This window comes from Schistocerca americana, chromosome 1 (genome assembly GCF_021461395.2).
Source record: "Schistocerca americana isolate TAMUIC-IGC-003095 chromosome 1, iqSchAmer2.1, whole genome shotgun sequence".
Classification (NCBI taxonomy): Eukaryota; Metazoa; Arthropoda; class Insecta; order Orthoptera; family Acrididae; genus Schistocerca; species Schistocerca americana.
The window spans coordinates 1,119,221,010-1,119,233,797 of record NC_060119.1 but is presented as its reverse complement, the minus strand read 5'-3'; the positions used below and the strand labels follow the sequence as shown (position 1 = coordinate 1,119,233,797).

Here is a 12,788-nt window from a genome sequence, read left to right as displayed (position 1 = left end):
GACTGAAATTGAAGGTAGCAAAGCAAAAACAGAAATGCTGAACTTTATTTTCAGTTGTAACTTTACAAAGGAATATCCAGAGCTATTTCCACAATTTAATTCTTGTATCACTGCAGAGATGAGTGCTATAAATATTAGTGTCAGTGGCATTGGGAATCAGCTAAAACTGCAAAAATTGAAAAAGACTCGAGGGTCCGACAGAATCCCTATAAAATTCTATACTGAATTTGCAGTTGAGTTAGTCCCTCTTTTAACAATAATCTACCACAGATTCCTCAAACAAAAAACCATACCCAGTCATTGGAAGAAAGCACAGGTTACATCCATCTACAAGAAGGGCAGCAGCAATGATCCACAAAACTACTGTCCAATATCATTGATATCCATCTGTTGCAGATTCTTAGAACAAGTTCTGATCTCAAATATAATAATGTCTTTTGAACAGAGTGACTTCCTCCATACCTTCGAGCATGGTTTATGAAAACAATGGTCTTGTGAAACCAGCTCATGCTTTTCTCACATGACATCCATAAAAGCGTGGATTGGGCCTAACAGATACTTGCAGTATTTCTTGAGTTCCGAAAAGCGTGAGTGTATGTGATCAAGGAAAATTTGTGACTGGATTGAGAATTTCTTGGTAGGGAAGATGCAGCATCTTATTGTGGATGAAGAGTAATCAGCAAATGTAGAAGTAGCTTGGCTTATGCTCCAAGGAAATGTGTTGGGATCCTTGATGTTGACGTTGTATATTAATGACTTTGCAAACAATATTAATAGTAACTTCAGACTTTTAACAGATGATACAGTTATCTATAATGAAGCATATAGTCTGTAAAAAGTTGGACAGACATTTAGTCAGATCTTTACAGGATTGCAAAGTGATGCAAAGGCTGGTAATTTGGTTTAAATGTTCACAAAAATAAAATATCACACTTCACAAAACGAAAAATGTAGTACTCTATCACTACAGTATCAAGGAGTTTCAACTGGAATTGGTCAACTTATATAAATACCTGCACATAGCACTTCATTCCAATATGAAATGGAATGATCACATAGGCTCAGTCATAGCTAAAGCAAGTGGCAGACTTTGGTTCTTGGTAGAAAACTAAGGAAATGCAACCAGTCTGCACAGGAGATTGGTTATAATAACTGCTGCAGTGTATAGGCTCCATACCAAATATGACTAACAAAGGATATTGAACATATACAGAGTGAACTATGCTGTTTATATATTGTTTGCTAACTGGGGCTGTACTGAACTATTGTGGACAATACAGAGAATAATCTTAGATTGAATAAGGATAAGACAGTTGTCATCAAGTTCTTGTTAAATCATAAGCAACTTCAAGGGGACATAAATATGAATCACTATGTACAGTTGAAACTTCTGATAAACATAAATTTTTAGACATTACATGGAAAGAGCATATCAGCTACCTCTGTAAAATGATTAGCTGCAGTATTTAAAACACCTCAGAAATATAACATCATCTCCACCCTAAAATAAATATATTATGGAATAGTATGGATTAACACACTCACATTTTCAATATGGGATTGAAATTTGGGACATGGGACCACAGCCTACATGTAAGAGATATTTGTACTTCAGAAGAGAGCAGTGAGAGTAACTGGTAATATGAGCAGTTGCCAGTTCTGTAGGTACTACTTCAACAAGTATTATTTAGTGAAAAGAGAATGAAGAAATAAGTGTAACAAATAAAGACATTCACCTCTACAGTATAAGAAGCAGTTGTGGTTATCATGGGATACAGAGTAATAAAAGAGTTACAGATCACAGTCCACTTGCTGTTGGAAGACAATAATTGTAGAAAAGATTGTCAAATAATATAAGGCAGTTCTAAGGAAATCGTTTTAAGGGCAAGTTGAAACAGTTGTTAATTAAAAGTTGTTTAAATTCACTAAAAGATTTCTGAACTCCATTGCTTATAGCACTGTTTTTCTATTTACATATGTCTAATGTGCTACTTTTATTATGATATGGTAATTTAAATCCTAACACTGATATGGTAGAGGATGAAAATCACCAATAACTTATTTGTTACCAAAAATGTTAATGAAACATACAAGCACAATACATTTGAACAACTTATAATGGCATACAGACACAAAGACAGAGGGAGCAGAGTCAAATATCTTAACATCAAAGATGAATGACAGTGTTCTAGTTATCAATGGTCAGCACAGAGCACCCCTTGAGAAGTGTGGAGCATGAGTGAGATGCACAGCAAGTGATGCCATCAATGATAAAATGTCACATCCACTCAGATGGATGAAATTGACATCCATTGTGAGTGCAGGGGAGGTCGTTGGCTGGAGCAATATACATACTCAGCACTCAAATGTGGATGATGATGGAGAGTTGGCCATTTTTGCTGAAATGAGACTCTTATCAGCATTGGGAGGAAGCTCGGGAGAGTTCAATAGTTGGATGTGCATGGTGGGGGCAACATGTAGAGGCAGTGATGAGATGACAAAGACAAATGTTGCGCTGTTCCTGACCTTGATAGAGAGGTCACTGTACAGTGAGAGTTGGGTGTGGAGAGGTGGAGACAGGGTTGACGTATGGTACATCACTATCGTCGCACATGTCAATCAAAACATTGGCAGTGAAGTGGGATCCTTGACGGGTATTGACTCACTGTCAGCACACATATCATATGTCAGATCACTGGCAGATGAAGCTGAGGCTGCAGGGATTGGGGAGGGGTCATTGTGTGGGTCCAGAAGGGCTGTAGGTATGGCCTGAGTAAGGTTGTTGGTGAGTAACAAGGCAGCTTTCAATCAAGTCACCGAGACTGTCTGAAGTTTGTCATTATGTATGATGTTGAAGGTGTTCTGTGCATGATACTTTGACAGAGTCGTCACAGAGCAGCACGTAGTTGTGAATAGCCAGTTCTTCAGGGACAAAACATTGGGTAGAGAATGTGGTTGTGAAGTTGGCACATAACCATGCATGATGTATGCACATACATGATCAACTGATGCTGAAAGCTCATCATCCTGTGGGGGAGTAAAAGGGACAATGAATTTGGTAGATAAGATGAGGGGCTCCCATACAAGACATCTGTAAGTGATGCCTGGAGATCTTCCTCAGAAGCAGGACATATGCCTAAAATGGTCTGCAGTAGCGCTTCTAACCAGGAACTACCATGGCACAAGAGTGTTACTTTATGTGTGTGGTGCCATCATTTCAAGAGACCTCCGCTCTGAACGACATGTGGTGTTATGAAATTTGTCAACAGCACACAGCTCACAAAGTTTTGAGAAGTGCAAGGACTCAAGCTTATAGCCCAGGTCACTTTTAACTGAGGAGGGACAGATGAAGTGTGTAATCCAGGAATTAACAAAAGTTTGGGCAGCTGTTTTGGCCATAATGTTAGAGAGAGGAATGACTTCAACCCACATTGTAACTCGGTCGATGATAGACAGACCATAACAATAAACATCTGAGAGTGCTAGTGGTCTGATGGCAATATGGACATGATGTAGGTGGCCCTTTGTGATGCTCAGTTGTCCGAGAGTGGGCTGGGCTTTCTGTCTCACCTTACTCCTCTGACACAGGATAAATCTGCATAACCAAGTGCGACAATTATCTTTTATTCCTGGCCAAACAAAACGCTATGATGCCTGGATGAGACAGTCCATGCAGGGATGTAGGGATGTGATGATCACTGTCAGCACACATATCATATGTCAGATCACTGGCAGATGAAGCTGAGGCTGCAGGGATTGGGGAGGGGTCATTGTGTGGGTCCAGAAGGGATGTATGTATGGCCTGAGTAAGGTTGTTGGTGAGTAACAAGTTGGCAAGAAGGTAGCTAGGAAGAGGAGGTACTCAGACAGTTTTACTTTGCATACATGCAATAGACACGACCAACTGTCAGAGTTGAGTGGAGAGGAGCCTCGTGTAGCCGTAGATGTAGGTAACTTGCAGCAGTCCTCAGCAATTAGGAGGCCTAGGTTAGTTGCAAAGTCTAGCAGAAAGAAGGTTCTGCTGCTAGGTAGTTCCCACGGTAGAGGTGTGGGCCAGCAGTTGCAGGAAGTGTTGGGGAGTGAGTACCATGTCACCAGCATTGTGAAGCTTAGTTCAGGGTTGGCTCAGGTGACTGAAAGCATAGGGGAGCTATGTAAGAATTTTACGAAAGAGGATCAGGTAGTGATAGTGGGTGGAGCAGGGAACAGTCTCGATAGGGACGGGGAATATGGTGTCAGTGGTGACTTGGTTAAGATAGCTACTCAAACTGGTGGTACTAATGTGCATTTCATGCAACTGTTTCAGCGTCATGATCGGCCTCACCTTAATACGGCTGTTAGGCACATTAATGTGGGGATGGGGAGGGCACTGATGGCGGAGGGCATGGATCACATCTCGTGGTGCCAGTTGGGTCTATCAGTAGATGGGGTTTCACTAGGCATGGCCTGCAACTCAATAGGTATGGGAGGGGGAGGCTGGCTAAGTTTATAGGTGACAGTGTAGTGGGTGGTGGTGGTGGTAGTAGTATCACTCATGGAAAAATTCCTATAGTAGTTGGTGTTAGAGCTGCACCTTTTTTAGACTGAAGTCAGCTGATAGGTATACCTGCTTAAAGGAAGTGCCTCTAACTAAGGGCTCACCTCCAGAGGATGTAATATTTCCAAGTAGAGAAGGAATTAGCATATTTCATCAAAATATGAGAGGTATTAGAGATAAAGTTAGTGAACTGCTAATAGATGCTAACTCTGAAATTATTGGTATATCTGAGCACCACTTAAATAATTTGATAATTCAGAGGCTTCCTTTACCAGGCTACAGATTAGCTGGCTGTTTCTCAAGGAGTTCCTTGCGGGGTGGGGGAGTGGCTCTGTACGTAAAAAACAGTATTTCATTTGAGACCATAGACGTATCACGACACTGCACTGAACAGATATTTGAAAGTTGTGCAGCATTAGTTGCATTTAGTGATACTAAACTTCTAATTGCTGTTGTTTATAGGTCCCCTAAACTCTGACTTCAGAGCATTTTTGCTTAAGCTAGAGAGGGTTCTTGATTCACTTTGTAGGAAGTACCAGAAAGTAGTTCTATGAGGTGACTTCAATATTAATTTTGTACATGATTGTGCAAGAAAAAGGATGTTGGTAGACCTCCTACATTCATATGATCTAATGCAAACTGTGTTTTTTCCAACTAGGGTGCAGGGGAACAGTAGCACAGTCATAGACAATATTTTTATTCATTCTTCATTACTAGATGAGCATTCTGTTAGTAAAAGGGTGAATGATGCACAAATTTTAACACTAAAAGGTTTTTGTACTCTAACCAATGTCGTATTTAATTACAAACTACGTAGGAAAGTTAATCCAACAGCAATAGACAGTTTTTCAAAACTTGTAAAGGAACAAGAGTGGCTAGATGTTTATAGTGCCGATAATACAGATGATAAATACAATGCTTTCCATGACACATTTCTCATGCTTTTTGAGAGTTGCTTTCCATTAGAACATTCTAAATGGGGTACTAGCAGTAATGGACAGCCCAGTTGGCTGACTAGTGGGATAAGGATATCATGTAGAACAAAGCGGGTATTATATCAAAATGTTGGAAGTAGTCACAATCAAGCTACAGTAGCCCATTACAAACAGTATTGTAAGGTGCTTAAAAATGTTATTAGCAAGGCAAAAAGTATGTGGTATGCAAATAGAATAGCTAATTCACAGGATAAAATTAAAGCCATATGGTCAGTTGTGAAGGAAGTGTCTGGTCAGCAGCACAAGGTTGACGATATAAAGTCAGTTTGCAGTAATAATATTTCTGTTACTGATAAATCAGATATATGTACAGTATTTAACAACCATTTTCTGAGCATTGCTGGTGAATTAAATAAAAATTTAGTATCTACAGGAAATCATATAAATTTCTTAGCAAATGCCTTTCCGAGATTGACGTCTGAAATACTCCTGTGATACAGACAAGAGAGAGATTGAGACAATAATCAAATCACTGAAGACTAAGGACTCTCATGGTTATGATGGAGTGTCTAGTAGAATATTAAAGTACTGTGCTGCACATGTTAGCCCTGTATTTAGCCGTATTTGTAATTTTTCCTTTAGGAATGGTCAGTTTCCTGAGCGATTAAAGTACTCAGTAGTAAAGCCGCTTTATAAAAAGGGAGAAAGGGATAATGTAGATAATTTTAGACCTATTTCTATGCCATCAGTGTTTGCAAAAGTTATCGAAAAGGCTGTGTATGTAAGGTTAATTGATCATTTTATATCACACGATTTGCTATCAAATGTACAGTTCGGCTTTAGAAGTCGTTTGACAACTGAAAATGCTATATTCTCTTTTCTCTGTGAGGTACTGGATGGGCTGAACAAAAACTTTCGAACACTTGGCGTATTTTTTGATTTAACAAAGGCATTTGACTGTGTTGACCACACAATATTGCTCCAGAAGTTGGACCATTACAGAATAAGGGGAGTAGCTCACAATTGGTTCACCTCTTACTTTAGCAACAGGCAGCAAAAGGTCATTATTCACAATGTTGATAACGGCTGTGATGTGGGATCTGAGTGGGGTACTGTCAAGTGGGGGGGTGACCCAGGGATCAGTGTTGGGGCCGCTCCTGTTCCTTATTTATATAAATGATATGACCTCTAGTATTATGGGTAACTCTAAAATATTTCTGTTTGCTGATGACACTAGCTTGGTAGTAAAGGATGTTGTATGCAACACTGACTCGGTTTCAAGTAGAGCAGTACATAACCTCAGTTCATGGCTTGTTGAAAATAAACTAACGTTAAATCACAGTAAAACTCAGTTTTTACAGTTCCTAACACACAATTCAACAAAACCTGACGTTTTAATCTCACAGAATGGGCATATGATTAGTGAAACTGAACAGTTCAAATTCCTAGGTGTTCAGATAGATAGTAAGCTGTCGTGGAAAGCCCACGTTCAGGATCTTGTCCAAAGACTTAATACTGCCATTTTCACTATTCGAACGGTATTGAAAGTGAGTGATATTTCAACATGTAAATTAGTCTACTTTGCTTATTTTCATTCACTTATGTCGTATGGTATTATGTTTTGGGGTAACTCTTCCCATTCTAGAAGGATATTTTTGGCTCAGAAATGGACGGTTCGGGCAATAAGTGGTGTGAGTTCACGAACCTCTTGTCGACCTCTTTTCACGAGTCTGGGTATTTTGACATTGGCCTTTCAATATGCATATTCCTTATTGTTGTTTCTTGTTAACAATATTAGTTTATTTCCAAGAATAAGCAGCTTTCACTTGGTTAATACTCGGCAGAAATCAAACCTCCATTTGGATCGTACTTCCTTAACTCTTGTGCAAACAGGTGTGCAGTATACTGCTGCATCCATTATCAATAAGCTGCCACTCGAATTCAAAAATCTTAGCAGTAATCCACCCGCTTTCAAATCGAAACTGAAGAGTTTCCTCATGGGTCACTCCTATTCTGTCGAGGAGTTCCTTGAAAAATTAAGCTGATTCTCATTGTATTGCTGATAGCGTTTGCTTAAACTTATGGACTGATTTTCTTTCAGGTTCATGAACATTTATTTTTATCTGTTATTACTTTTTATGTTGTAAGTTCATGTACTGACACGCTCCATGACCTTGGAGATTTGCTCCTCAATTTGGTCCTACAGAACTTGACATTTAAATAAATAAATAAATAAATCACTTGGCATAGAGAGGCAGTAATGAATGTGTGGAGCATGCTTATCAAAGTGTCACACATCATGGGTGTGGTGGAGAGCAGGTGGAGGCAACACTTGAGTGTTAAAGAGCATTTTGTGTCCATCATCATTTTGGTTAGCTCAGGATTGTCTGTCTGTAAGTGTGCCAACTCACTCATGTCCAGTGGAGTTGGAAGAAATTGCCCATTACAACATTAATGGACCCATGTGTGTACCGTACATCCATGGAATGCTGCCAGATGAGGTCCATGTGCTGGAGCAGTCAAGGAAGAATGTCCAGTCCAGGGCTATGGCAACAGCTATCAGGACGTGCTCCATAAAGATGGTAAATTTGTGTCCCTAGATATTTTCATAGAAGTGTTTGATTGCCTCATAGGCCATGAGGAAATTGTGGCTGAATGTTGACCATTTGTGCTGAGGAGGTGAAATTTTCTTAGAAAGGAACCAAAGAGACTCAGTTGTGCTGCCAATATGCTGCTGCAAAACTGCATCAATCAATATGTCACTCCTGTCTGCAGTAACTGAGATGTGAGCATTGGGCATCAGGTGTGGTAGTGTGGATGGGGGAAGTCTTGAGTGACTCGAAAGCTGTGATCAAATTGTTTGTCCAAGGCACTATCCTAGCACCTGACGTGTGCTTACCAATGAGGGCATTGGTAAGGGGGGACACTGAAAAGAGGTGGAATGTGGGAGGTTGAAATTTATGATATGGAGGGATCTACATAGTCCATGGTAGTCTGTAGGAAAAGGTAGATTGCGAATGAGCTCAATGCAGTCAGATGTTGGTTGGGTGCAGTCAGACAAAATGATATAACCCAGGGAAATGATGTTATCATGGGTAATTTGTGACTTTTCATGATTGGTTTTCACACCATTGACTTTTAATGATTGGTTTTGACACCATTTTGATGTAGTGTTGCCTAGACCTGTGACAGGTGCTATTCATGCACCTCAATGGTAGATGACAAAATCAAAATATCAAGATAAGTGTTTGCGAATGGCAAGTTGAACAAGAGGGAATCAATACATCTCTGCCACATTTGGACCACATTTTTGAGGCTATAATTCATTGCACAGCACCTGTACAGCCCGAAGTAATCAGCGGGATTTTTGGAATGTCATCAGTGAACATAGGCTTATTTAGTGGTAAGCCTTGCAGCAGTCCAGGAGACTTAACACCCTTGCATGATTAACCAACTGAGTGAAGTTGGGGTCACTGATGTAATAATTCCAGCTGATGTAGTAGTCACCAACAAACAATTTGTTATAACAACTTTAATGAAATGTAGAAGCACAATACAACTGAAAAACTCATAAAAGTGTCCAGACACAAATATAAAGAGAGCAGAGTCAAAGATCATAACATTAAAGATGAATGTTAATGTTCTTGTTGTCAATGGTCACCACAGTTATTGTTATTATTCTTACTATTTTATTATTATTATATCTTGCTACATCAAGTGGTCACTTACTTATGTAAACTACTGAGTTTGCAGTTGCACACATTTGTTATAGACTGTATTAAAAATTAAAATACATAGAATACCTCATAAAATAATCAAACAAAATTAAAGTTACCAATAACTGATGCTGCAAACTGTGTTGTCACTGGCCCTGTTACAGTTATCTGTCAACTAGTTAAAACATAGTTACTTAGCTTGCCTTGGAACATGCACAGGTTTTATGTTTCCACTTACTATAATCAAAATTTTCTACCATATCTCTGTTACAGGCTCAGTAATAACTCTCTACTTTTCTTTTTTTTTTAACAGATGATGTCATAATTGAGACTGAAAAATTGTAACACTGAAAAATTGCAGCAAGAAGACAGACTGATGGCTCAGACAGAAACAAGAGTATTGGCATGCTGGAGCAGCATTATGGAGTGGAAGGTAGACTTCACAATGGGAAGGATAAAGCTGGCTGGTATGCCTGAAATTGCATCCTACTTGCTTCAAGTGCAGCTAATTGTTATCCTCAGATGTAATGAACATTTTTTGCAGCTGCTGAACTTTTATTCCAGTTGCAAAGAAATATTTTCTTGACCTTTTTTTAAAAACCTATTAAATATCAGTAAAGACTGACAACCACAGAAATATTTATTTCCCTGTGCATTCCAGCAGTATGTGAAATGTTGTTTTGTGTGCAACATGTGCAACTGTGACATTTATTTTGGTTGAATGTGTCTGAAGCTGATGTAACAAAATGTACATCTGTTATGGCCAGAAAATAAATATCTCAAAAATAATTAAATAACTAGTTTGTACTACACAGATTGATGTAACGTAATAAGAAGGTCATTCAGAAAATGTAATTCATGAGCATCCACACCACTGCCATTGCACAGTGGCATAGTGAACAACTAGCACAGAGGTGGTATCAACATTTCTCCAAAGATACATTATTTCCATAAATGTAACTGAAATATCAACTGCATATGGTGTGAACAATGAAAATTTGTGCCATATCAGGACTTGAAAGTGTATTACCTGGTTTTCAAAAACAGTTAGCTTAATCGATTAGGATATCCAATCACACCTCCAAGCCTGACCCATTCATTCATTCACTGACGGATACTTCTCGACTTATTGTCCTGAAAACACAAACAATGATTCTCCCTTCAGGGATAGCACCTATGTGTTTTGCAGAAATTTCTGCAAGAGAGTGCCATATTCTAAACTTGCCACTTTTGATTCAAGTGATTTGGTTAAATTGAAAAAAGTCATCCCACAAGAACTAAATTTGTACGTATGTGAAACTGGTAATTTTTATTTTGGCTGGCAATTTTTTTTAATGATGCTGCTGCCATTTGACTGTAATAATTTTTGGTTCATTGTTACATGTTCCAGATTTTGGCCTTAGCCCGTTTCAAGTGCAAAAACTTATTTGTATGTCAAAAAACATCAGATTGGTATGAAGCAGAAGTCCTTCTCAGTAAAGGACATGTGGCCTTATAGTCCAGTCTGTCATTAGTAAAAGTGAGAACATCTCTGAAAAGCCTGAATAAGTTGCAGACTTTCATTTCTGGATCCCATAGTACAGCTGTTATATGAAACTGTTAACCAATAAAAAGGTATGTGCCACACTACTGTGTCTAATCAATCATGTAACATAATGTATGCCTGTATGGTCAGAAAATTTGTTGTTAGGCATAACAGTGTGGTGCACACTTGTTCAATGGTTAGCAGTTTCACATAACAGCTATGCTAAATGATCCAGAAATGAAAGTCTGTAACTTACACAGGTTTTTTAGAGATTTTTTCCCTGCTACTAATTACAGATCTGGACTATATGATCAGATATGCTTTTCTGACAAGGACTTGTATTTCATACCAGTCTGATGTTTTTTGACATACAAATAAGTTTTTGTACTTGCAAATGGCCTTCAACTGACAGGTTCCCCTTAATATGATGTTCTAGGGTGTTGGACCATGCCTTCCTGCAGCTCAGTAAGTGCTGCAGGTGGGAATGTCAGATAAAACACTGAACATACTAACACACTCAGCGAAGTTAGATCTGCAATTTACTAGAGCCACATACAATCATTGTTATAAATTCATGGGAATTCTGTAATGAATAAAGCGCCTGTACATAGATTCTACAAGGAGAAAAGAGCCCTCTCTTGCTCCCCCCTTGAGACTGCCTATGAACAGAAGCAATATATCAAATGGGGGGCTGTATCTTACCCATGTACAGTTGTAGTTGGATACACAACAACTGAAAAAAATTCATTGAAATGAATATAATCATTGGTAATGAACTTAATGAAATGCAGGTGGCATGATATCAATGGTTAAAGCAATCATTTGCAAAAAGCAGGACACTTGGGTTCAAGTCCAAGTGTGGCACAAATTTTTGTCACAATATGAATTTCTGTTATTATGTAAAATTTAATTTGCAGGTGGTTTACCTTGAAATTACATTCCAGAATTTATCAGCACATGACAGGATTGAAATGTATGTTGCCAGAACAATAATTAGATATTTTATACTTAGCTATGAAGGAATTCCGGTGATATGTCAATTGTGTTAGTAGTACCAGATATGTTGAACACTGTTTTCAAATTCTTCTTTACAAAGGAAAATCCAGCACTATTGCACAGTTTAATTTTCACACCAATGCAGAGATGAGTGATATGGGTGATATGGATATTAGTGTCAGTGGTGTTGAGAAACGGCAGAAATTCCGAAGCTCAACAGCCGATGGAAGGGTGTCCCCAAGGAAGTGTGTTGGGACCCTTTTGTATATTAATGACTTTGTAGGCAATATTAATCGTAAACTGAGACTTTTTACAGATTATATGTTGATTATGCTACAAATATAGCACCATTCTTATCCATCATCTATCAGAGATCATTGGAACAGCGGGAAGTTCCGCAGGACTGGAAGAAGGCCCAGGTCATAGCAATCTATAAAAAGGGTAGAAAATCAGATGCACATAACTACCAGCCAATTGCACTGACATCAATTTGTTGAAGAATCATGGAACATATTTTGTGTTCAGACATAATGACCTTTCTAGACTCTGAGAAGTTCATCTGCAGAAACCAGCACGGTTTTAGGAAACAGTGGTCATGCGAGAGACAGCCGGCCCTCTTTGTGCATGGTACACAATGTCGCTTGCTCCTAAAAGTGCATGCTTACGGTCTATCTGATGACATATGCGGTTGGATAGAAAGTTTTATAACAGCCAGTATGTCATCCTGAATGGGGTGACTTCATCAGAAACAAGTGCAACTTCAGGTGTGACCCAGGGCAGCATAATAGGTCTGCTGCTTTTTACGATTTACATAAACAATCTGGTTGATGATATTGACATTGGCATTAGACTGTTTGCCGATGATGCTGTAGTCTACAGGAAACTAGTGTCATATGAATGTTGTGAACAAATCAATGAGGATTTGCAGAAAACAAATGCATGGTGTAATGACTGGCAGTTATCTCTCAATATTAGTAAGTGTAACCTGCTGCATATAACAAAGCAAAAATCTCCATTCATGTACGAGTACAAAATAAATGCCCGGTCTTTGGAAGCGGTAGCATCCGTCAGGTATCTGG

General features: G+C 38.8%; 1 protein-coding gene across 1 annotated transcript in view; it reads left to right on the top strand.

Moving 5' to 3' along the window:
- LOC124618973 (putative inorganic phosphate cotransporter) overlaps positions 1-9,816 on the top strand; it is a 165,792-nt gene extending 155,976 nt beyond the window's left edge. Inside the window, exon 10 of the mRNA XM_047145390.1 lies at positions 9,502-9,816. Within this exon, the coding sequence (XP_047001346.1) occupies positions 9,502-9,533 (32 nt within the window). The 3' untranslated portion in view covers positions 9,534-9,816. The remainder of the gene's footprint in view (positions 1-9,501) is intronic.
- Positions 9,817-12,788: the final 2,972 nt, after the last annotated feature.